Source organism: Ochlerotatus camptorhynchus, unplaced genomic scaffold (genome assembly GCF_037179485.1).
Source record: "Ochlerotatus camptorhynchus isolate MF236.1 unplaced genomic scaffold, CSIRO-AGI_Acam_v1.1 ptg000794l, whole genome shotgun sequence".
Taxonomy (NCBI): domain Eukaryota; kingdom Metazoa; phylum Arthropoda; class Insecta; order Diptera; family Culicidae; genus Ochlerotatus; species Ochlerotatus camptorhynchus.
In genome coordinates, this window is record NW_027041259.1 from 80627 (window position 1) to 106610 (window position 25984).

Here is a 25984-nt window from a genome sequence, read left to right on the forward strand (position 1 = left end):
GATAAGCCGTTCGTCATTGACTCTAAGTGGTGGAATGGGCTTGGGGTGAGACTTCAGCACCTTGGCAACCTTCCAGAATGGTCTGGAACGGTCGTCCAGGTTCTGAACGAGCCGCCCGAAACTCTCGTTCCGGATTGAGACCATTCTGGAAGCGATCTGCCGATTCAGATCGACCATTTCGTATTTACGCTGCAGATCCCCAGTCCGCTGAAACTGGCGTCTACGAACATTTCTGAGCCGAATCAAGAGTTTGGTGTGGGAATCAATTGCTTGAAACTTACCCCTCACAGGAACTCGTCGAACGCACTCTTCGTCAGCCACGGATATGGCTTGATGGAGACCCTCCAGGGCCCGGTCGATGTCCTCCACTGTGTCGAGCGGTGGGTTGTCGTCGATGTGGCGGTCGACCACGCGTCGAAACTGGACCCAGTTGACTCGATGGTAGTCCTTCCACTGGCACGGTGCAGGGGCCACGTTGTAGCCCAGCTCGGTCAGCACCGGTTGGTGGTCCGAACTCAGGTCGTTGACGGCAACCGGCTTGGCTAATCTGGTGTTTGCCAAGAACAGGTCCAGCGTCGATGGGTTGCCCGTCGGTGATGTGAAGGTTGGTTCGTCCGGAAACCAGACGGAATAGAGACCATGCTGGGAATGGTCGAATAGCAGGCGGCCGTTCTGGTTCTGCTGGTAGTTCCGCCAGGCCTCGTGCCGGGCGTTCAGGTCCCCTCCGATTACAAAGCGGGCATTGGTGTGGGTTATGATGGCAAGGTCGTTCTTGAACTGCTGTGCTGTACCATTGCTAACGGTACATTGCCGGGGGCAGTAGACAACGATGAACCGGACGTTTCCGGTCGATGTTTCCACCTCAACGCCGACGGCCTCGATGATGGAAGTGCGGTAGTGGGGTAGGGTGCAGTACTTGATGCCTTTCTTGATGATGACCGCGACACCGCCCCCCCTGGAGCTGGTGCGATCAAGCCGGACAATGCTGTGGTCGGGCAGCCAGAAACTGTCACCGGTCTTGAGGTGGGTCTCGGTGAGAAGGCCCACGTCGATGTCGTGCTTGCGGAGGAAGTCTGCAAGCTCAATGTTTTTCGCCCCTACGGAGCGAGCGTTCCAGTTGGCGATCTTTATGGGTTCACGGTCCATAATTAGCGACGAAGGAGATGATAGCTTGGAGCTGTTGTGTTCTTGTTGCACAGGTGCGCTTGATGATGATGGCCTGGGCCAACAGTGTGACGATCTCATCCGTTGACAGCGGAGAATCGTCTGTAGCTTCACCGGTTGTACCGGCCAATCCCGGAGCAGGGGGATCCGTCGATGGCCCGGAGGCTTGACCGGGTACTGCAGCGGCAGCCAACTGTTGGTTGAGCGGGAGCGGCGGCAACACTGGAATTGGCCGTGATTGGACCGGTGATAACGGAGGAAAGTTCTGCGCGTTGTTTTCTGGAACCTTCTTGCGACCGGGCTGGCTGTTGGACGAGGCCTTCTTCCGGATCTCGGCGTATTCGGCCCGCTTCGGACAGGCCTTACTTGTGGCCTTGTGGGCGGCACCGCAGTTGGCGCATGTGGGAGTGGCTTCCTCGATGCTGTCGCAGTTGTCGATCTTGTGGTTTTTGCCGCATTTGATGCAGCGGCTGGCCATGCGGCAATTCCTGGTGCCATGCCCGAACAATAGGCAGTTCGAGCACTGAGTGACGCCACGGTGGGTGGGTTTATACCACTCCCACTTCACTACGATGTGGAACAGTGTGCGTGTCGTCTGGAGATCCTTCACGGTTGTGGAGTTCTTCTCCAGATGGACCAGGTAGAGCTGGTCACGATACTTGATGGCCTTGCTGCGGGTCATCTTGTGGACTTCGACCGGCTTGAGGCCGTTCGCCTTAATCTCGTCCATTAAGGTGGTGGTGTCCATGTCGTGGAGCCCGCGCAGCACCACTTTCAGCGGCTTGGTGGCCTCGATGTCGTGGGAGAAGTACTCCAGCTTCATTCTGTCCAAGAGGGCCTGAACTGCGTTGAAGTGTTTTTCGGCCGGGACCATCAGTTTGTAGCCTTCCGTGCACCGTTGAATGGTGCAGCGAAGGCCCTGCTTAATGTAGAAATCCAGCTGCTCCCATAGCCCGGGAGGGAAGCCCTTCACATAGAAGGGTGGCAACTTAACTTTTTTCGGCACCGTCTCAGGGTCCGACTGCGGCTGGGCTCCGTTCTGCAGGGCGGAGAACGGATTGTTGCTCAGCAGCTTTTTTGCTGCTGATACGGTGGCGCTGCTGTCTTCAGGTCTGGGTCGTTTAGTTCCGGGAGGCCCCGGCTGCGGGTCCGCAACGCCTGTCGGGATGGGCAATGGGGTTTTCTTCTGCTTCTTCTGGGCTGGCTCGGTGGTCGCGCCGTCTCCTGGGAGAGTCTGTTTTCCCGGTAAACCGGCACTCGCGTTACCGCGCGATTTCTTACCCATGGCTGGGTCAGCGAGAGCGTCACTACACAACGCGGAGCTAATTCGACTTGCGAACGAACGAACGAAACTTAGAGAGAATTTAAATCGACTGAACTGCTAAACAGTCTGGCAGCGAATGTCTGTTTATTTCACTCGTCGAGGGTATACTTATACCTGCGTCGAGTAGCATATTATTAATACAGGGAAGGAACAATACATACAGCAAAATACTGGAAAAGGGAGGAGTTTCGCTTCTTATGCTACGGGCACAAAACGAGACACCACCGTCGAAACGACTATCAGTTATTTTTTTCATCATGGCACCGAAAACCAGTGGAAAGGCCGCTAAGAAGTCTGGAAAGGCGCAGAAAGTCATCGTCAAGGGAGAGAAGAAGAAGAAGAGACAGCGCAGTAAGGAAAGCTATGCCATCTACATCTACAAGGTGTTGAAGCATCTTCGAACTCGTCCCGTCTGGCTCAATACAACAAACGCTCGACGATCACGTCCAGCGAAATCCAAACTGGGGTCCGTCTGCTGCTTCCGGGTGAGTTGGCCAAGCACACTGTCTCTGAAGGAACCAAGGCCGTCACCAAGTACACTAGCTCAAAGTAGATTCGTACCATCCAAACAATCAATCGGCCCTTTTCAGGGCCACAAATCGATTTCCAACGTGAAAGAGGTTTTGATGATTTTATTGAACTTTTAAATGTTCGAAAGCAGCGTTAGCAAAGTTCGTAATAAGAAATCAGCTGATTTGCATTATGAAAATAATGTTGACAAAAAGAATAAGACCGTACGGTTTTGACGTCTGTGATTTCTATATGGGGGTACAGTTTGTGAAAACCGAAAATGGAACATAAAATAATTCAAGACCAACAATTGAAATGGCCTTAACTCCATTTTGTAAACAAACCTTGTAAGGCCATTTGCTCGCGAACCGAAACCTACATTTGCAAACCTAAACCACAATCGGGTAGAGGAGAATTTCTCCTACCTGTTCATTATGTTGGTTTGCCTTTGCGGACTTCCGTTCGCGAGAAAATGGCCTTACAAGGTTTGTTGTCAATTGTTGGTCTTGAATTGTGACACGCTTGACGTGGATGGCGAACAGACCGACCAGATAGGCCTCGCTGGATTCCTGTAGGGCCATTACCGGCCGAGCTCTGGAAGCGCAGATCGGTCTTGAAGTCCTGGGCGATTTCACGGACCAGACGCTTGAAAGGCAACTTGCAGTCAGCAGCTCGGTCGATTTCTGGTAACGAAGGATCTCACGCAGAGCGAAAGTTCCTGGCCGGTAGCGATGAGACTTCTTCACTCCACCGGTGGCCATCAGTTTGAGAGGAGCCTTTCCTCCGGTGGACTTACAAGCGATCTGCTTGATACGGCCATTATATACGATGTGGATACGTTGAACGCAATCTGTTGAATAAAAATTTTAATTACCCAGCACAATCATGGGCATTGGCTCTAAGCAATATTTCATCAGATTCCAGACAAATCTGTACGAAAGTATTTAAATAGAACAGAAAATGAAAATATAAAAATGAGGCAAGGAAAATAATTAAAATATGGTTCAGATTTATACCTGGCTGAATTAAGATACACGTTACCATTTATTATATAAGGGGTCGTCCATTAATTATGTCACACATTTAGGGGGAGGGAGGGTTTTGAAAACTGTGACGAGCCATACAAAAAAAAATTAAGGTACATACAAAAAATACGGGCCAAATTTGCGTGACATAATTAATGGACCATCCCTAAGACCACGTAGTCCTACGTCACCTTTCCGTACAATCCCATAGGGCTGTCCCTTGTAGTTGGAGGGTGGTGTACAAGGGAGTCTGAACCGTAAAAAATTTCGTAGTCCTACGTCAACAATGCGGTTGTGTCTTGTACACCACCCTCCAACTACAAGGGACAGCCCTATGGGGTTGTACGCAATGGATACGTAGGACTACGTGGTCTAATATAATAAATGGTAATGTGTATCTTTATTCAGGCAGGTATTAATCTGAACCATATTTTAATTATTTTCCTTACCTCATTTTTATATTTTCATTTTCTGTTCTAATTACTATCGAACAGATTTGTCTGGAATCTGATGAAATATTGCTTGGAGCCAATGCCCATGATTGTGCTGGGTACTCCCTTGTACACCACCCTAGAAAATTAATCGTTAAACCCTTTCTTGATAATGTTGTGGCCCTGAAAAGGGCCATTTTTCCAACGCGCTCGGCGTAGTTGCCCTTGCGGAGCAGACGGTGAATACGACCGACTGAGAACTGCAGCAGCTGGGCATTCCATGACGGCGGCCCAGTATACCGGAGCACTGGCACCAACGCACTCGGCGTAGTTGCCCTTTCGCCCCCAGGCTCTGCTGCCGCTGCTCTGCTGCCGTTGCTCTGCTTCCGCTGCTCTGCTGCTCTGCTGCTCTGCTGCTGGGTCGACGATCGGATGGACAATGATGGAACGGGCGACCTTGTTGGACGCTTATATAGTAGAACAGAAAATATAAGGGGTGTCAGATACTCGCATCTGATGTCTCAGTTGGAGAAAGTATAAGAATATAAAAAAATCAATCGATTTTCACCATCTTTAGACAATGGTTTACTTTTAACCATTTTTCAATAGTTTACAGAATGAAATCAATAGTTTTGAAACATTCAGCAAATTGCTAGAAATATTTCCAATCGATTGATGCCATTATCTCGTAAATCTATCGAGAGACGGTTGAGTTATTATAGTTCAAAATCTTTTAATTTTTCGTAACTCATCCAAAATGACTGTTTTCAATTTTGTACCCCCGTATGTTGCCGAAAGACGTTATCCAACGTCAAAAGACTCGAGAGTGTACCCGATACTTGAACAACGCACATCACTCGATCCATCGTCGACATGACCAATCGCATCAGTTTATCCGGAAATCCGTACTCATGCATACGCAAAATATCAACCAACGTTAAAAATCGTTAAAAGCAACTCCACTAAAAAAAACATGATTATCATATAAGATATATTTTTAGTGAGCAATATTCATCACGAATACAGGTATATTTTACTGGAATTTCTTAAAGTGCATACTTATATGACTTTCCAATAATAGTTTCTAGATGTCTCTTCCCAGCCATGACATATCAAAAGTTCTTCATTATAAAACACATCGGATAATATTCATATACAGTGTATCGCAAAATTGAGCGTACACCGTAGTGGATTTTTTTGAAACATTGTAAATAATATATTTTTTTTTAATCTTGGCTGGTGGTTAAACAGATATTTATTGATTTTCGCTATAGTTTTGAACTTTATTGGAAGAACATGTATGAAGTTAGATTAATTTTAGTAAAACGCTATTGGACGAATTTTAGAAAAAAGAGTGGAATATCAATGATCTTTACTAAAAATGAGCAAAATTTCAAGAAGTTTAGTTCATTGTATTTTAAGATGTTAAGGTATTTCAAGAAAAAAGCGCTTTTCTCAAATAGGTTTACATTTAATAAACGCAACCAGTGTTGGGAAAATATCAAAAAATCAAATATCACTAACGCCCAATATCACGCTTGATTTTCGTAGACAAAAATCAACAAGCTAACAACTGCGGTTGATTTTGCAAGCTGTGATATGGCAGCTCGGAATATCAAGCTAACAAAACTCACCAACTGCAAATCTCACCAAACTGTGGTGAGATTGAGTTTAATGATTTTTGCTTTACACCCGAATGCAGCCGAAACTTTCGTAACGGTTTGCAGCAGTCCCTTCGCGTCTGCCATCGGTGAAGATTAAAAAGAGATAGCAAACTATGCTTTCTCTTTCTAAGAAAACGATGTGCAATGGAATCATTTTTGTGTCGAGTCAACTCTCAGCTTGGTTTTTACACGTTGTGAATAGTCTCACAATATCAAAGGAGCTTGTAAAATCAATATCAAGCATGATGTTTTGTTCCAATATCACGCGTGATATTGCGAGCGCATGAGAGCGGAAAAATATCAATTGATTTCTGATTTTGCCAACACTGAACGCAACCCAATACTGTTCTAATAATTGATGAATGTATGATGATTCAGCAACCAAAAATTCAAAAGGTTTCTTTTTAAGTTGGGCTTTTACAGCTGTTTTTTCTAAAATTTAAGGACATCTGTACGCTTACTATTGTGATACACTGTACATCTTACCCATCGCTTACCACGTTCAAAGTAAAGGATTTTTTTTTTATTATTTATTAACGACACTTTACCATCATCGTGGCATTCGTGTCGGGGTAAAGGAATGTCTTGTGCTAAGTATGGGAAATTATCATAGAAATCATTCCATATCGCAATCATAGTTTTTAACAGATAATGCAATGGAATCTATCAATCATCACATAGAATAAATAAAACTTCTGACATTACTATGTTATAAGATGGACCCAATAAACCATACATGCCAATTTGTTTCAGTTTAGAGATCTTGATTCTCGGACAAGGCGGTTAAGTTTTGTTTTCGCTCCGTTCACTCTCAGTTATCCAAAGTGATCAAGTGTTCAAGGGAAGCAGCCGTTCACAGCCGCATCGCATCGTTTTGTTTTCACCATTACTTACATCGTCACCACCCAAATAGCATTTCTGGTTTTATGCGGGTTCTTTAGGCCATGGTTTAGACTTGTAGAATGCATTAAAACCTCGATAAAACTTGCAATGCTGCTTGGGCATGATCCGCACATCAAGATCGCCGTCATCACCATGCACACGCTGTGTGCTAGCGTGCCGAGATATGTTGAAGATAGTAATTCCGGTTTTTGTATTTATCTTTTTTTTGTCCCCTTCTTGGTTTTATTTTCGTTCCCTTTTCTCTGTGTTGAGGTAAATCTGTTGCGGTGGTACGTGAGTGCCCGCAATGGATATTTTAGGTGATGACAGGGAGGATCTCACTCTCCGACGATGATTCTCCAATGGAACTTACTTCTTCTGAGGCGATGGATGCATCTGGTGATGATGGTTCAGCCACCCATAATTACACCGGAGCGTATCCAAAGGTTAAACGATTTCCACAGCCCCCTTCTACACCAGCTCCTACTTTGCCCCCTGTTCCACCCGTTCCCCCGAGATCATCACTTCGCCCTGCTCTAAGGCTTACCTAAAAGACTCGAAAGGTCCGTGGGTTGTCTTTTCCCAACGTAAACAAAAGGCTTTGAATTTTCATCAGATTTCAAAGAATCTGATGAAACATTTTTCAGCCGTGATCGAGATTTTGAAGATAACTGCGCGTTACCGTTAGCGATCGTGTGCAGGCAAACAAGATTGTTGCCTTTGAGCTTTTTTTGTTGGAATATCGAGTGTATACTCCAAGTAACGAAGTTGAAATACTAGACTGCATTCAGTGTCCCTCGTTGGAACGAAGAAAACCTACTCGCTTTCGAACTCAGTACTACCAGAGTACGTTGCGATTGGGATAATCCGATTACCTGTGCGCTTGTTTGTACCGAAGCTAATGAACTGCCCAAAATGTAAGCTACTAGGGCACATTGCGGCCTTCTGTGGTAACAAGCCACGCTGTGATCAATGTGGGAAGAAACATTTGGAGGGTTCTTGTCGTGCCTTCAGCAAGGAGAAAGTGATAAATGGCCATTGCTCTCGTCGATCATCATCTTTGTTGCTGTCGTGGCGTGGTCCTCGGGTGTACAGCTGTGCGCGGCGTAACCTCAACTTTGGTGCACTTCTATAAGTGCCTCCAAATGCTTGCACAATTCCTTAGATTTGTTTTCACGGATTAACTTCACTTTCGGTTTACGAACCGATAGTTCTGCACTGTTATTCACATTACTGGTTTTAATCGAGGCCTACCTAGGCTGCGCCAATTACGGCCGCGTTCGGGATTTTTTTTTATCATTGGAAGGAGAATCTTTTTGCTCCCGTGAATCTCGCGTAAGTGTCTCTGCATACGTTTCTGGCCCTTCATACAATGGTAAATTGAATACAACCAGGTAGCGTACTTGATCAAGTCAAACGGGGTGGACAGTTCATCGTCTAATGGCTGTGCCCTGCAACAATGAGTGGTATTCTTTACATACAATACAAGCATACACTTATTTCAGTAGTATAGATGGAGCTTATTATTTATTATTATTGCATCGCTCAAACATAATTAAAAAACACTAATAGTAGTATACATAAGTCCGTTACAAATTTTATTATTACTTTTTTGCCAAAAATCTCATTTCGATCAGGAGGGGCAAAAAAATAATAAACATATAATTTTTAAAATATTTTTTTATTTTCAATCCAAAAATACAGGGATACTTCATTTGATAGTTGATATTCATGCTTCAGCTTTCAGAATCTTGCTAGACAATAAACTTTTTACAGCAAAATTTTTAAAAATAATTCGAGAATGGGTTCACTTAACAAAGAGAACATCTACGAAGTGGGAGTTCAATTTGCGCTCTAATCGGGGAGTATTTTCGTAGACACAAATCAAGGCATACTTTGATCAAATTTACACAGCAATCAATTTTACGGATGTTCGGGATCTTCTGGCGAACCATATGGAGACCACTCGTAGCTAATGCCCAGCTAATATTTATGTAAAAACAAACACAATTCCATATAGTTGCAGAGAAAAATCAAGGCCTCTTTTGAACACATTTACGCAGCAATTAATTTTACGGATGTTCCGGACCATAAACCATAAAATATATTTTCATGCAAAGAAAATTCAAGGCCTACTCTGATCAAATTAACGAAGCATTAAATTTTAGGAATGTTCCAAATTTTCCGGTGGGACATCTAGAACTTTGAACCAATTGATGACTGGCTAATATTTCATTAATCACAATTTTACTACATGCCATATAGTATCAGAAATCAAGGTCTACTTTGACCAAATTTACATTGCAATCAATTTTACAGATATTCCGAATCTTTTGACGGGTCATTTGATGACCAATCGGAGCCAGCTAATATGTCAAAAATCACAATTCTCGCGTCACTTTTCAAATAGACCAATGTAACATATCTGCCATTTAGAGAAAATCGAAGTTGAAGTTCGACAGATTATTATTTTAAATGTTTAGAAACAATACATTTTGTAATACTATTTTTACTTTTCACTTTCAGAAATACTTCACTTTGCAACCGATGAACCATTCTGACGGCCATATGAGTACCCAAGTAACCATATAGTCGCAATATAGCTTGTATATTCTTGCTTTGCTTGAGTATGGTTAGTTGGGGAATCTGATGAAACTGTCACTTCTTGAAGCTAATTCCTTTCGTATTTCTTTCATTCTCTTTTCGCACACGGAGTGCTCGGTGGACCAGCGACTTTGGACGTGAGCCTCGTCCCAGATCACCATGGCAATTCAATGCCAGATGGTGGACATGAAACCGACCAAAAAAGGCGGAATCATATTAGAACCAACCAAGGACGATCTACGGAAGGAAATTGCCGGTGAAGCACGGAATGAAATACGAAGCGTTAGAGAAAAAGTCTAAGGGATTCCAAAAGAATCAATTAACGACGGCGGAAGAGCAGAATATGGTGAGAGTTTTCCAATTAGTAAAAAAAATATATCAAAATTAAACTAAATACATGCCAGGTTTGAAAATAATATTTTCGAAACTGGAATCGTGTATATATAACCAATATCCATTTGATAACGGTGATGCATACATGCGGGGCCTATTGTGAGTGAAAGTGACCTCGGAATGGGCGTGACTCTCTAGACATTCTGAAATGGGTTGATGGATCTGCAATAGAGGTATCACCGGACTAAAGCTGTCTACAATGACCATAAATGCGGCATTGTAGAGAGAGTTCTTCCATAATAACACTGCCGGCCAGTGGGGGTTAGAGGGAATACACACACACACATACAATAACAGAATAGCAATATTGTATAAATTGTATCGAATAACTCGAATTGTTTACAATTGTTACATGGGTCTATTTGAAAAGTGACGCGAGCATTGTGCTTCATTCCATGCAGTTGTTGAAATAAATCAAGGCCTCCTGTTACGTTTACTGTGAAGGCAAAATGTAAAGTTAGGAAGGTGAATCGAATTTTGTCTCCGGTAAAACGTGTGGAATTTCTGCTTCTGATCGGTGTGGTGTAGTGCGGTTTGGTGCGTGTCCACGGGAAATCGGTCCCTGAAAAGGAGCTCGGCCAACGTCCTATTGAGCGGTCCACGTAGATCGGAGAGATCGGAGCGGGTTAGCGACAATTTGCCCGAACAAAACCACATCGCGTGGCAAGCCCAGTAAGAGTTGGAAAAACGTTCTCGAGTGGCGACAGAAGGAGTGGAGCTCGTTCTTAAACACCTTGGACGATTTTCGAACTTGGCCTTCATTATGGCCCAAAATCTTTCCACCGGACGAATCTCTGGTGAATTTGGGGGTTGGCGGTTTTTGGTACAAAAACAACGTTATTGTCTCTGTACCAATCCAACGTCGATCGCGCGTAATGGAATGATAATATCTCGCCTTTGTGGGACCGCAGGAAGGGCAACAGACGCTTCTGGAGGCACTCGGTGCGGTAAATTTCGCTGTTGATGGTACCCATTGTGATGTACGGTTTACTCAGTTTACCGCATTGGCATATGGCCTGCCAGAGCAAGTATTTTTTGGCGAATTTGTCCACTTTCTTCTTCCTTATGTCTTCCGGAACATCAAATCGTGATTTGGCAACGTAGAACTCCAGCCCCTGTATCTGCTTTGCGTCTGCCTTGATGTAGGTTTCGTCATCCATAACCACACACATCGGTTTCGTTAACCACTCTCGATGCAGCTTCTTTGCGCGGGATTTGGCCTCCGTGTTTTGTTGATCACGCCGGTTCGGTGCCTTCCGGACCTTGAATACACAAAGCCCAGCTCGTTTGATGGTTTGCTGAACGAACCAGGCGGAACACTTTGCCTTCAGAGCCACGTCGCGAATCGAAAGGTTCGGATTACCCTTGAAATAATCCAACACCTTCCGGGCCTTCACAGGGTCAGCTGTCTTCGATTTTCATCCACTTCCAGCCCACCACTCGGTCATCTGGGACTCCTTAAACGATTTTACCACCCGAGATACAGTTGTATGGGTGGCTCCCAGTTGTCTTCCGATCCATCTCATAGTCGCAGTCAGATTTTCCATGACGGCGCGCAAAATTCTACGGCGATTTTCTTCTTGTTTCGATGACATCTCAATAACCACTGAACCGATTGTTATGAAATTTTGCACATGTAAACAATTCACTCCAAACTAGTTATACCCAGATTTTCATCAATTTTTACCCACAGATAAAAAAGTTACACACGGATAAAAATGGTGCATTTTTTTCGAGTACAAGCCTTACTTTGATCAAATTTACGCAGCAATCAATTTTACGGATGTTCCGAATCTTTCGGCGGATAATCTGATGACCACTCGGAGGCAATGACCAGCTAATATATCAAAAATCACCATTTTACTTCATTTCATATAGTTTCAGAGAAAAATCAAGGCATACATGGATCAAAAATACATTATACATTATATAAAGATTAAGTTTGATAACCTTCCGGTGTGAAATCAGTATTAAGAACCAGGTTGTGGATTGGTTTTGTAATTTTCCAGCATCACCTTGTTCTAGATGACTGATACCTTTTCTCCCCCGATGACTCTCGGAAACCCGGAATAAAACCGGAACCAATTGGCCAATCTATTCCAATTTTCAGTAGACCATAATTTCGAACATTTTTCTACTTTCTGTGAAGCTCAACCAATTTCATGGCGAAATAAAAAAGTTATACCCATGCAAACATTGCTATTTGTATGCCTGTTCGTAAAAATAAAAACCACGCAAAACGCGTTATCCCCCATTCAAACTTCAAGCCCTTTGAGGTGTTCCCGTGAACCAAATGACTTCAAATTTTGGTTTCTGACCCCAAAACTACCATTCCAGAGGGTAGCGTTTGAAATTCCAGACTTTGACTTATTCCATATAAGGCTGAAACACTCTAAACGGCAGGTATGATGGGAAGGCCACTCGCCAGTCCATGCAGTTTTTTTTTTAAATTTGTATAATGAATCGTCAACGCAGGTGGAGGGAGGGGGCCTAAAACATCTCAAAAACTATAACCGTGGTTTATAAACAGCAAGGCAACGCACCGCAACACCCGATCGATTCAACTTGTGATATGATCACTGTCTGACTAATATCCCTGATAAGCAACTACTGTAGTTATGTGAATACATATTTCGGACAATTAAATCATTTCCTTTGTAATTCTTTTTAGATAAACCGTCTTGTTTACTAGGCTTGTTAAAAAAATGTATTAGATAAATATTGAACACTTTGCGTACGAATTTTGATTCACTTTTTCGGTATCCTACGACGGTGCAGTCGATCGCATTTGACACAGTCGCACATCCAGCAAGTGTCGTGAAAGCAGGCGCCACATTTACTACATTTGACTACACGTTTTTGCCAAGGAAATATAATTTCCTTGCGATCACAGTTTTCGCAAAAGAACCCATGGGCAATGCAAAGCTATATTTGAGGAACGACAAGTGAAATATTTAGACTGGCAAGTGAAAAAATTAGGTTCTGAAGAGTTACTTACCTCACACTCAAAAATGTGTTTCTCACAGCGCTTGATTAATTCGGTCTTTTCCTTTTGAAATGCACCATTCCTAACGGAGATAAAATCCATCATGGACCAGCTGTCCAAGTCAGATGTTATGTGATCCGAAACGTTTTGAAAGAGGTCCTTCATCCTGAAAGCGGACACCAATTTTAGGTGACTTAAGGCAGACAAACAATATTGAGGTAATACTTACTCTTCTGCAAAACGGCAGTTAACGATGAAATCCCGGATGAACTTCAGATTCTTTCGAATGCTCCGCGCAATCTGTAGGACACGCACTTTTTCATACAGTTTCGGATTCAGGTGATTTATTCGATACAGAGGACATGCGATGATGTCGTTCAGCAAGCGATAGGCAAAGCTGCTAACTGGATGGAACGTAAAATCCCATCTGGAAAACATAAAAAGAATTCGTATTTAGCATGGTTACACGGATACAAACTAGAGCAATGCTACCGTTCGATAACTTTAGCTGGAATTGCCGACATTTGGTTCTTATGGCATCCGGAGCAATTGTACTTGCCCAAGTAGTGGCAATATCGGAATCGGCTGGAATAGGCTTGTGCCACTTTCATCCCACAGCCTGCGCATCGATTGTTCTGCTTCATCATTTGTGCTCGACGACTACAATGGAAAACACAAACAACATTATGCTATCAGTTATCCAGTTATGAGCTTCACAAAGCACTTATCGAATATTTGAGAATTCACAACAAAAAAAAAAGACTAGTGTTGAATTGTTTCGTTTTGTCAGTCAAATTTGGATTCCTTAGCAACAAAATTAAGGAATGACACCGATAATGACCATGCATCAGTACCCTAGTCTTAACCACTTCAAACTAGGGAACAACGGATAGAAGATTAGGAATCACATAGATGAAGACTAATAGCGAATTCGTTTATTATTCAGTTCCAACCTGGATCGGGTATCAAGATTGGGTCTGTTTGTTTTCTGACAAACGTCAGTTTGCTCGTTTGTTTTTAAAACCTAACTCAGGTTGAGGTTCGCACTGACAAAAAGTTCGGTTTCGCACAACTAACTCATTTTTCCTTATTTCAAGATCATCCTCGGTCCAAGCAACCCGAGGACTTATCACTATTAACAAGGCATAAACAGTTACAAGGACTAAGATGTGTTCCTTTGATTGCTGAAAAATCCTATTCCCATAGTTTGAAGTTTTTTTTTTTTTTTTTTTTCTTTATTTTAGAGATTTTTAGCCTGAGGCTAGTTCATCTCTATAGTTTGAAGTAGTCAGGACTAGGAATCGGTGGTAGATCTTACATCCCGTAACGTACCACGAAAAGGTGATCTACCCACGTCACGGGGCTTCTTTGGGGTTATATAACTAACTGTTGACAAGCCGTAACTTACTCTGGCCATGGGCTACAGTAAGTGAATATGATTTGCGGTCTCGGAGGTGCCCACTCTCGCGTCCCTCGGATGATCGTATTCAGTCCATTCAGATCGTCAGGATTCGCAATCTGTCCATCCGGTGGAATCGGCAGCAACTGTTGCGGTGCATCTTGCTCTGATACCAACCACAATAGATCGCATGCCGTGGGCAGTTGTTTTTCGTTGAACTTGGAAAGCAAACTGAGAGCAACACCTTCGGCCGAGTACGATTTAACGTCGTCGCATTCACTAGCTTCAACTGCCTCGAGATCGTCTTCATCGCCCGATGAACGATTCGCAATGTTCGATGAAAGTTGTCTCAAGTACTTCGAGTGTAACTCTCCAGATTCAACACTGCTGCCTCCACTGTCCGATAGCGATGAAACTGCAGTTGAGGTACTTCCTCTTGAAGCAGTAGAAGGACTAATGTTGTTTGTTACCTCTTCGTTTGTTTTATGGCCACCAGCAACATACGGTGGTGAACCGGGGTATGATGACCAAAAGTTTGAATTTGACGGAAGCTTCCGCAATGCACGACGTCCAATTGCTCCTTCCCCTTCATTCCACTTCAGTTGTTCGAATGTTGCAATAAGCGCTTCGGATAGACTGAAGTGGGCATTCTCCCGGTCCAGTTCAGTGTTGGTTCGGGAAAAATAGACGGTCTTGAGGAATGAGGTCAAACTTTGACCTGGAACGGGGCGGGAGGGAATTTCATTCAATATGCTTCCAACGCTCTTACTGTCGTTAGATTTGCTTATCTTTTCCCCACATTGCGGAATAAATTCATTCAAAAGGATCCTAGGGCTACCCGTCAACGTCGCCAAACTGAACAGGTCCGATTTCGTATGACCGTCTATCTTTTTACTTGCTGCATTGTTTTGCAAATTCTCGTACATTTGACTGCTGCCACTAGACGAGTCGGTGTAAATTTTAATATTTTCACAATTTAGCACGTTCAGAGTCGGTTTTGGCACACTGCAAGGCATCAAAAATGTAACACTCGGTATGTGCGATGAATAATAGTAATTCAATCCTTACCTATCATTCCCGCTGTAGCAGAAATTTGGCACACTGAATCCTACGACCTCATTCTCCTTGTTCCCATCGGCACTATCAGGCGGCTTTTTCTTCCCATAATGATAGTAATCCATTAAGGCAATATTCGGTAAACTTCGAGACACTTTGCTTTTCTTTTCCCGCCGCAGATTGGAGCGGGAATTAGAATGATGGATTGTCTGTCGTCTTTTGAGGGCACATTTATCCTGTTTTGGTTTCAATATATCTTCCAGCAGGAAATTTGGATGAGATTCGGATCGCTTGATACTTCCAATGAGGTTGCATTCATCTTGTGCGTACAAACTAGGATCGATTCGGGACAGTAGCGTTGGTTGACCTCTTTCCAATGCGTTGAAACAAATCATCATCGCGTCTGCATAGCTTTCATCGCGGAGAAACGCCGTTGACTCATAACATTGGCTCATATGTTCCTTATCAGTGACGAGCCAGTTGAGATTCTTCGACAGACAGCGTTGTAGCACGCATTGGAATATCCACAACAAACCATAGTCTTCGCTAACAACTGTGGCGGCTCTAGCTCGTTTTACATGTAACGATATAGCGGGATTCGAGAATTTAAGGCCCTTAATAACTTCCCAAACATCCGGCTCGTTCTGGAAGAAAGTATAAAGCTCAATGTTTACATTCGAAACGCCCACTATTGGCTGATTGATTGCAGCTTACCTTCTCGGTGAATATCATGATTTTGTGCGTGAATATTCGTTTGATACAGCGATAAAGCGGTTCGAGCCTATCCGGGTCGTATCCCAGTATGGAACTATCATCGGCATCTCCAGGTGGAGTCCCTTTGAAACGGATGTGGCTCCGCAATTCATTGGTGACTGTAATTAACTCATGCAAAACTTCTTTGCATTCATGTGATGTGCTGTTCGACGATTTTGCGACGAACTCCATATGTTTTTAGATGCACTAGAACGAACGTTCTGTAATAAATCAATTCAATGTTACTGATTATTTTCACAGCAACATTCGCTAATAATATTGTTATTAGTCAGCTCACGAGATTAAAATCACTAGCAATCTGTAACAAAAATGACATTGTGGAATTGGCATTGACGAGCGCTCTATAACTCTTTACTCCTATGGAGAAATCTCATATGTAACTGTCAGTCTATGTGTGAAACATGGCGGACTTTTTCTTATTCTATCACTCCACCGCAAAATGTGTGTGAAGAAACGTCACTTCGGGACTGGTGTTAAGGCGAATTTCTGGAGGCAATCATTACAAAATATCACGCACACTCCTATAGACCTTTTTGACGTTTAATCATCTTTCTCTATCTAGCACACATGGATGAATGGACGGTTTGTTTTCCCACTAATCTGTTTCCCTTTTGCTCGCACTCGTTCACTTTAGATGATACAGTAGTGTGCGCCGATTAAACGTCAAAAAGCTCTATACTAGCAATGAGCTGGATTACCGAGGTGAAGCAATCGATTAAGTTGTGTGAGTAAAACCCCTGTACGATACAAGCAAGTAGTGACGTCACTACTTGCGTTTACGTTGATTTTTTGGTTTACTTAACAACCATATTTCACGATCTGCTTGACCTCTCTCTGTACCTCATTGCTATACTAGTCCGACGAGTCCGACAAACACAAACATAACAAAGTCTCGGTACTGAAATTACTTGAATTTTGCAAGCAGTGACACGGCCACTGAGCACTACTCACACACTAAGATTATTTCCCAGATTTCTGAGAAATTTTACCAAAATCTCAACAGCTGAACGTTCGATAAACAGTTCGGTGCTTTTTCCGAGGGTTTTTTTACAGTTCTGGATCAACAATAGAAAAGGGCCCATCAGCATTTGTAAACAAACCGTTCCAAAGCCCTTTACTCACGAAACGAAGGCCACCCACGCAAACCAACTCCATCATCAGATACGGGAAACTTCTACCTACACGATGATGGTGTTGGTTTGTGTGAGTGGCCTTCGATTTATGAGGAATGGGCTTTGGAACGGTTTGTTTACAAATGCTGATGGGCCCTTTTCTATTTTTGCTCCAGAGTTTTCCTGGATCCTGGATTCCTTCTGGTCTTAGAGTTACCTCTAGGGTAATACCATAAGGGTGTAATACCATAGAGGTAACTTTTTTTTTTTTTTTTTTTATTATAGTCTCTTTAACGCACTTGGGTCATTCGTGACTTGTCTGGGGGTGAGATTTGCACTCGTGACTTTGGCGTGAGAGGTATGGATGCTAACCAATACGCCGGGGTCGCCCCATAGAGGTAACTTCTTATACCACTCGCTATTTCAAAACTGCCCAAATTTGGGTACAATCCACTCAGATCGGTCAAAACAGAACCTACCCAAAAATAGGTAATCTGTGTTGGAAGTGACAAGTTGACAAATGAACATCATCGATCGAATTCATGTCGATGTTCTTCATTTGTCAACTTGTCACTTCAAACACAGTATACCCATTTTTGGACAGGTTCAGTTTTGACTGATCTGGGTGGATTCTACCCAAATTTGGGTAGTTTTGAAATAGCGTGTATATAGTATCGAGTGAACAACGTGTGTGCGGGCGTGCAGTAATTTCTAGAGATATTTTTGCGAGAATATTCATTATTTCTGAATATTCAGATAACACAATAGTATCCTAGAATGAAACGTTCTTTAGATTACAAAAATAAAGTAATTTTAGCACCTATGGTGCGTGTAGGAACGTTACCAATGCGATTACTCGCACTGTCTTACGGAGCGGACATTGTTTACACCGAGGAAATAATCGACTGGAAGCTGCTCAAATCGGAAAGACGAGTAAATGGTAAATATTCGGTTCGGATTTTATCGTAGAAAGACTGCATACAAAAAATTACCTTCTTAATAGATGTTCTGAAGACGATTGATTATGTGGATAAAACTGATGGTACTATTATCTTTCGGACATGCGATCAGGAAAAAGGGAAAGTAGTTCTTCAGTTGGGAACTGCCAATGCGGAGAGAGCTCTACAGGTTGGTTTGAAACTGCAGCAGGATATTGCCGCTTTGGATGTGAACATGGGCTGTCCGAAAGATTTTTCGATTAAGGGAGGCATGGGAGTTGCCCTGTTGTATGACTTGGAACGTGCCAAGGGCATCCTCAAGACATTGGTGGATAATCTAGACATTCCGGTTACGTGCAAAATACGAATCATGCCAAAACTGGAAGACACTTTTCGAACAGTGAAGGAGCTGGAATCGACGGGAATCGCAGCGATTGCCGTTCATGGAAGAACAAAAATAGAACGGCCTCGCCATCCGGTTCATCCAGGTGAAATTTAAATTCTGTGCTGAATATGGGCGTTCCATTAACTTCGGTTATCCAATGTTACAGATATTATAAGGGAAGTAGCGAAAGTGACGAAAATTCCAGTTATCGCGAATGGTGGATCTCAGGAAATGAACAAGCGATCGGATATACTAAAATTTCGAGATGCTTGCGGTGCGTCCAGTGTTATGGTAGCAAGAGCCGCCCAGTGGAATTGTTCCATTTTCCGCGAGGAAGGACCTCTACCTATAGAAGAAATTATCGATCAATACCTTCGGCTTGCGGTGGATTACGACAATCCACCCTCAAATACAAAGTACTGCGTGCAGATGATTTTGAGAGAATTGCAAGAGACGAAAGAAGGACGTAAGTTCCTGGATAGTCAAACTTTGGAACAAATTTGGTAAGAATCACAAATCAAATATTAAGCGTCCATAGAATTGATTGAATTGCTTTGTTTTTAGTGATGTGTGGAACCTTGGCTCATACTGCAGGGAAAAACAGCTCGAATACCACAATGCTGGCATACAGGGACGGCGACAGGCTTGTCCTGGTCTGGCGGCAGAGGAACAGGACGAAAATTGTCCATCGAAGAAAGCAAAAATGGAAAATTACGTAGATGAAGATGTGATCCAGCATAACATTTGTTTCATCCGGGCCAACTATAATGATGGTGAGCATGTGAGAGTATGAATGCATCAGGACAACTTTTCAATGGTTTACTTTGTATTTTAGACCGCGAATTACCTAAAAGTAAGCTGTATTTGTACACGGTGAAGAACAATCTAAAACTACCGAAGTACGAAGTTGTTCAAAAAGTTAAACTGTTCCGGGCAACCGTTCTAGTGGGCGACACAAAATATAGCAGTTCATTCTGGGAAAAGAGCAAAAAGTATGCAGAACATTCTGCCGCCCTTACCAGTCTGCTGCATTTGGGCATCATTAGCAAAGAGAAGCTCATTGAAAAAGGGTCTATGATAGGGTAATTCAAGCTTTCCACAGTTTGCCGTAGGTTGCTAAATCGAAATTTTATTTCCAAGATATTTCTGTTAAGTTTGATTTACATAATTGTAAATATGTAGCATGCAAAGAAGCTGAACTATTAAAAAAGCCTAAACAATCAAGTTACACAGAATTGAGTTTATGGACAACCGCATTCTTCTACAATCATCTTCGAAAGGTCCTGTTTAATGACACGCGAGTCTGGTCCGTAGAAAATGAGCGACATAGGTGAGTACTTTGTCGGTGCACAGCACTGGTGAATTCCGGTTAGTTGTCCTTGCCTCCGGAACTCATCGACAACGTACTGATACTCGGCCGAGAACTTGTCCGGCAGTAGACAGGTTCCCTTGCAGTAATTGGCAAAGTATCCATGCGGGCGTATGATCCAATCGTCCCACTTGAGTGCCTTGAAGTCAACGTAGAATTTCTGCTTACAGCACTGCTCGTTTGGTGCCCCAGTGCAGTCTAGTGCACGCCTTCGCAATCGCTTCACGTGGTTCGTAGCTAGGCTTACAAACAGATAAGGTCGATTGTAATCGATAAAATTTTCCGGTTTCTTTTTTGGATTCATCTTTTGAGCCTTCAGGAATGATTCCTTGACTTTGTTCTGGTTTTCATCGAACAAATGGATGGTGATTTTGTTTCCACAGCCAGAGCAATCGACATATAGTCGCAAACTGTCGTTGGTTTTCTCCGAATGCCAAGCTCGAACGGCATTTGTGACGTCGATTTCTTGCCAACCAAGCTTTTCCACTGAGATCGTGTGCTTTGTTACCATAGCCGTATGTTTGGTAAATTCCTGCTTGAAAATAAATCAGAATCAAATATAAATTCAGAGTGATTTGAGATTTGGGCGTAATTGCTTTTGTAAACAAACAGGTCAATAGCCGATTTCTCGCGAATAAAATCTCAATCCCAGTGCAGTCTAGTGCAAACTATACGCAGTAAAGTTCGATCTCTCGATGTGTTTTCCGTCGATCTTGTTTTCCGTACTGAAGTACCAATGCTACCGACGTCAGGGAGGCAGTTCTAACCCTGAACCCTAGCTAACCGACCCATCAACTCATGGACCGAGGACCAACGGGTTTACTTGACCAGAGATTTTATGCCTCAGAAAATTCCGACGGCGCCGACTGGGATTGAACCCAGACCCATTGGGGTGAGAGAGGCAATCACGCTTACCACTACACCACCGGTGCCGCTAGTGCAAACTATACCAAATGGTAGAGGAATCATTCCTCACCTGATTTTGTTACTAGTTTTCGAGATTGACGAAATTTGCGATTGACGTGTTTGTTTACAAAAGCAATTTCGCCCAAATATCGAATCATTTCGGAAATGCTCCAGACCCACCTCTTCGTCGTTCAGCACATTCTTGGAGCCACTAATCAACCGGAAAACCCATAGGATGAGATTCTTGTTTCCATACGAAGCCCAATAGTTGTCCACGTGTTTGACCTTCAGCTCCAGTCGTATCCATAGAGTGGCATTGTAGATCCGTATTCCGTGCGTGGTGGAGGGCAAGGAATTAAGCGAAGGGAATACAAAAAACTGATGCCCTGGAGCTGCTTCACCTAGAGTTTAATTTATGAAACAATGGTTAAATGCCAAGCAAAAAAAAAACCATTAGTCTTTGGGAATAAACATATATAGGGAAAAGGCAATTTATTTAAAGCTTGCGAGTTGTTCTATTGTTTTATTTTTTGGCTTTATTCATATTGGCTACGGTGTCGTGTTTGGTGAAAATCATAAAAAAATAATGTAAATTAGATAATGCTGGTTAATCATAATGTTTATGCATATTGCTTGCTGTTCGGGATCCGTTGTAAGTTAATGTTGTATTTCTGGTCCTCTTCGATGGGTTTTGCGCTGCATGAGCTGAAAGAAATTAAATGAGAAACGTGATTATTAGAATATTTCATCATCGCTCATTGCCCATTAAAGATCTGGGACCGTCAGTGTTGGAAAGGTCATAGTCATCTGAAAAGCGTGGGGCACAATAGAGGCTGCCCATAATCTACGAATTTCCCACGATTTTGAAATCGCTTGTTGGCCGAAATCCTTGTCTCCGAGAAAACAAAAGAGTGAACTATAGTGCAAGAGCAAATTTTCATTACGTCGAAAGTAACAAAGGTAAACAAAGTCAAGCCATCAGTGTCAATCGATTCTCCTGCTATTACACTATATACTGTCCAAATATAGGATCAAATCCCATTTTTAAATATATTTACCAGTCAAATTGCTTTTTGACGTAATCACCTTCCGATCAAAATAGTTGCCGTTTGACTTAAGTAACAGCGCTGAGAAATCCGTGAAAAGTGTACGTTCGTTGTTTCGCTTTCTCATTATTAAAGTGAATAAATCGAACTGTTTGTTGAACCGGCGCCGGTGGCTTAGTGGTAAGCGTGACTGCTTTCTAACACCCCGATGGGTCTGGGTTCAATCCCAGCCGAGGTCGGTGGGATTTTTCTGAGGCATAAAAATCTCTGGTCACGTCTTCCTTCGGAAGGGAACTAAAGCCGTTGGTCCCGGCCCATGTGTGTTGTGAATGGGTGCGATATCCTACGCAGGTGTGGAAGCTGCCTTCCTGCACATTCGATTGCCGTCAATGGATGGCAATCGATGTCCGTCGGTGATTGGCACTAGATTGCAGAACAGAGACCGACGTTGAATAAAGGACAAGGAAAAACTGTTTGTTGAATGGGCTGCATGTAAGGAGACGTAATTGATAATTCTCCCGAATATCCTGGTAAATACACTTTGACTTAAGTAACAATAGGGGCCACCAAACGACGTATAATAACTTTTGACTCAAAAACCAGTATTTTTTAGCATGAAAGCTAGCGATTTGCATTTGTATGATTAAAACCCTGCTAAATATGTTAAACATTGCTATCACTATGAGATTATATGGTTATCAAAACAAAACTTTATTTTTCTCGGATTGGTGCGAATGTTACTTACGACATAATGAAAATTTGCTCTTGATTGTTAATACAGTATATTTTCCATGACCCAACGATATGGCCATTTCCGTAGAATAGGTGAATGCGGTCATATTTGTCATTCACTGTAATATGATAATTGACAGCTCTTTCTTCGTGGTTTCTAATAAATAGGCTTATTATAGTCTTGCAATGGATCGTTGGCTAAATTTGGCGTTCTTAACAAAAATCCGAATGCCTCTGGGAAACCTGTCAGAGTGGACAATTATATTTTTACATCAAACTATGCCATTAGACAGCTGTTTCTTCATTATTGTTAGTAATTTCTTAATATATTATTTCTTTTCGTTGCTCCCTAGTTTGAAGTGGTTAATAGTACGTTCAGACTACAGAGTTATAACATGTTATAGCGCTATCTTGATGGTGGTTTCTGTGTTGCAATTAGTTGACAACCGTTATAACATGTTATAACTCTCCAGTCTCAGCGTTTAAGACTAGGGTTCTGATGCATGGTCATTATCGGTGTCATTGCTTATTTTTGTTGCTAAGGAAGGTTTGGAGGGTTTTCCAACACTCCGAAGAGTATAAATAGCGGGACCTTTCAATTAGAATAGATTTCTTGCGATAGAGGCAAGAATGACAACTGTATCAAAAACAGTTCTGGAAACGATAATGCGATTATCATTTGTGTTACATATCATGGCGGTCATCTCTGATCATCATCATGATCATCAGTGGTCACTGAAAATTTCCCATGAAGGACATGGCAAATCAAATGCCCCATAATATGTCTGCCGCCATTTGGGAATCCAAGATAGCGGTCATTGATTTTAGAAAAAAAAAAATACCCTACAATATGGGCATTTTTTAACGGGAATGACGTGTAGATGTCAAAAATCGATGCACACTGCCATTTTGACTGCTTTTTTTTTTCTAAAACCAATAGCCGTCATCTTGGATTCTTAAATGGCGGTGGACATCGATTTTCTACATCTACACGTCATCCCGGTTCCAAAAATACCCTATTATAGGGTATTTGATAGTTTTTCTGAAACCAATTGCCGCCATATTGGATTCCAAAATGGCGGCAGACATTGATTTTCGACATCTACTCGTCATCCCGGTTCCAAAAATACCCTATTATAGGGTATTTGATAGTTTTTCTGAAACCAATTGCCGCCATATTGGATTCCAAAATGGCGGCAGACATTGATTTTCGACATCTACTCGTCATCCCGGTTCCAAAAATACCCATATTGCAGGGTATTTGATAGTTTTTCTACAACCAACGACTGTCATATTGGATTTCAAAATGGCGGCAGACATTGATTTTCGACACCTACACGTCATTCCGGTTCCAAAAATACGGTATTTGAACTCCAGAACAACTTTTCCGAAGACAAAAATCTCTTAGATTTCGGGATACATTACACAGTGACTGTTATCATATCAGTGGATTATCGTAACACAAATGATAATCCATGATCTCACTGTACACTGATTGTTGGCCACCGACAGCATCGCGCGCGCCGCATGCAGGGATAATAAGGGAGTGTCAGGTTTGACCGAGGGTTTGACGCACTGTCACCCCGGGTGAGTAAAACGCACCTGCTATTTCAATTTTTCAGTGTACCACATGGCAACACCACTACTACTGGATTGTACCACATGGCAACACTACTACTGGATTGTACTAGCATTTTCACCAAATGTATTAGAATGTTTTGGTTCTATCTCTTTCACTCTACTCAAAACTGAAATGCATAAAAAAATGACAAAATGATACACTCTTTGCACACTGTCAAAGAATCATTGTACACAAAATCAACTTTGTTCAAATCAAAACAAAAAAACTAACCCATCTGGTGGATGATGGCACAAGCTTCCAAGAAAATTCTATTACAGTGAACCACATTATTTTAATGGATTTCTTCGCCAGTAAGTCGTCTGTCACTTCGTTTGTGATATAACTTACTTATAACTTATACTTTTTTCTTACCGTGTAGATTAGTAATCCAAAAAAACAACGTACATATATGCAATTTGTGACGTAGGTTGCATGTACGTACAGTGGTGTCATGCAGTTGTGTGTGCCCGATTACTTCACCCCGGTAATCCAGTTCATTGAGTTCTACACTCTCGAGGCAAGGTTTCGGTAAAATAAAAGTAAGACTAACGCAACAATTTAGCTGAATTAAAGACATACCTCAAAATATCTGTATATTCTTTTACCCAATCCAAAACTCTGTATATCTGTATATACAGATTCTTGGTTTAAAAACTGCTAAAAAATCTGTATAAATACAGATTATTGTGTATTTTTGGCGTCCCTGCACGCATAGGCTGAAGCAAGAAGAACCAAACGAATCGTCAAACATGGTCAAACGCTGAACCAAACGAGCAAAGTAAATAAACATTACTGTTCGCTCAATTCACCAGAAAGGAGTATTGTTTTCAATGATGATAATTTCACGAAATATTTAATATCTGTTATTTCAAGCGTTACGTATCTGCTTTTTTTAAATAATCACATCAACAAACGATGCGTCTTAACTGCTAACTCACCCACGCAAACAAACACCATCATCAGGTAGGGGAATCTTTTCCCTACTAGCTGGTGTTGTTAGTTTCTGTGAGTGAGCTAGCAGTTTCCACAAATCATCGATTGAAGTGATTGTTTACAAAATCAAATACGTCGATTTGCATTGGCAAATCAAAGTTGGCACTCGTGGAGAATAGAAGAACTATGAAAGTGATGATGGTTTCAAAATTTTCCTCGGGGAGTTATACGAGTGCAATCTTGAACACAAACGAAGTGACAGACGACTAACTGGCGAATAAATCAATTAAAATAATGTGGTTCGCTGTAATAGAATTTTCTTAGAAGCTTGTGCCATCATCCACCAGATGGGATAGTATTTTTGTTTGGTTTTGCACAAAGTTGATTTTGTGCACAATGATTCTTTGACAGTGTGCAAAGAGTGTATCATTTTGTCATTTTTTTATGCATTTCAGTTTTGAGTAGAGTGAAAGAGATAGAACCAAAATATTCTAGTACATTTGATGAAAATGCTAGTTCAATCCAGTAGTAGTGTTGCCATGTGGTTCAATCCAGTAGTAGTGGTGTTGCCATGTGGTACACTGAAAAATTGCAATAGCAGGTTAGTCACCAAAGTTTTCGAGCCGCTCCGTCTGTCACTTCGTTTGTGCTTTTACCTTGCATATTATAGCAAAAAAGAACTTCATGATACTATTGGTATTAATTGTGATTATACTATTAATATATGTTG

General features: G+C 42.3%; 3 protein-coding genes and 1 pseudogene across 3 annotated transcripts; 2 read left to right on the plus strand and 2 right to left on the minus strand.

The window, feature by feature from the left end:
* Nucleotides 1-2745: 2745 nt before the first annotated feature.
* On the plus strand, nucleotides 2746-3041 carry LOC135715067 (histone H2B-like; annotated as a pseudogene).
* A 9663-nt stretch (nucleotides 3042-12704) lies between these two features.
* On the minus strand, nucleotides 12705-16484 carry LOC135715062 (run domain Beclin-1-interacting and cysteine-rich domain-containing protein-like). The gene is made up of 7 exons (XM_065238473.1): nucleotides 16153-16484; nucleotides 15451-16082; nucleotides 14392-15387; nucleotides 13476-13643; nucleotides 13213-13410; nucleotides 12996-13149; nucleotides 12705-12922 (listed from the first exon to the last, which is right to left on the minus strand). The coding sequence occupies exons 1-7, from the start codon at nucleotides 16381-16383 to the stop codon at nucleotides 12746-12748; spliced, it is 2556 nt and encodes an 851-aa protein (XP_065094545.1). The 5' UTR covers nucleotides 16384-16484; the 3' UTR covers nucleotides 12705-12745.
* A 1523-nt stretch (nucleotides 16485-18007) lies between these two features.
* Dus2 (Dihydrouridine synthase 2) lies at nucleotides 18008-19898 on the plus strand. The gene is made up of 5 exons (XM_065238474.1): nucleotides 18008-18264; nucleotides 18328-18750; nucleotides 18814-19150; nucleotides 19212-19420; nucleotides 19483-19898. Exons 1-5 carry the CDS (start codon nucleotides 18102-18104, stop codon nucleotides 19731-19733), a joined length of 1383 nt encoding a protein of 460 aa, XP_065094546.1. The 5' UTR covers nucleotides 18008-18101; the 3' UTR covers nucleotides 19734-19898.
* On the minus strand, nucleotides 19877-21205 carry LOC135715064 (inhibin beta chain-like). The gene is made up of 2 exons (XM_065238475.1): nucleotides 21103-21205; nucleotides 19877-20548 (listed from the first exon to the last, which is right to left on the minus strand). Exon 2 carries the CDS (start codon nucleotides 20525-20527, stop codon nucleotides 19889-19891), a length of 639 nt encoding a protein of 212 aa, XP_065094547.1. The 5' UTR covers nucleotides 20528-20548; nucleotides 21103-21205; the 3' UTR covers nucleotides 19877-19888.
* Nucleotides 21206-25984: the final 4779 nt, after the last annotated feature.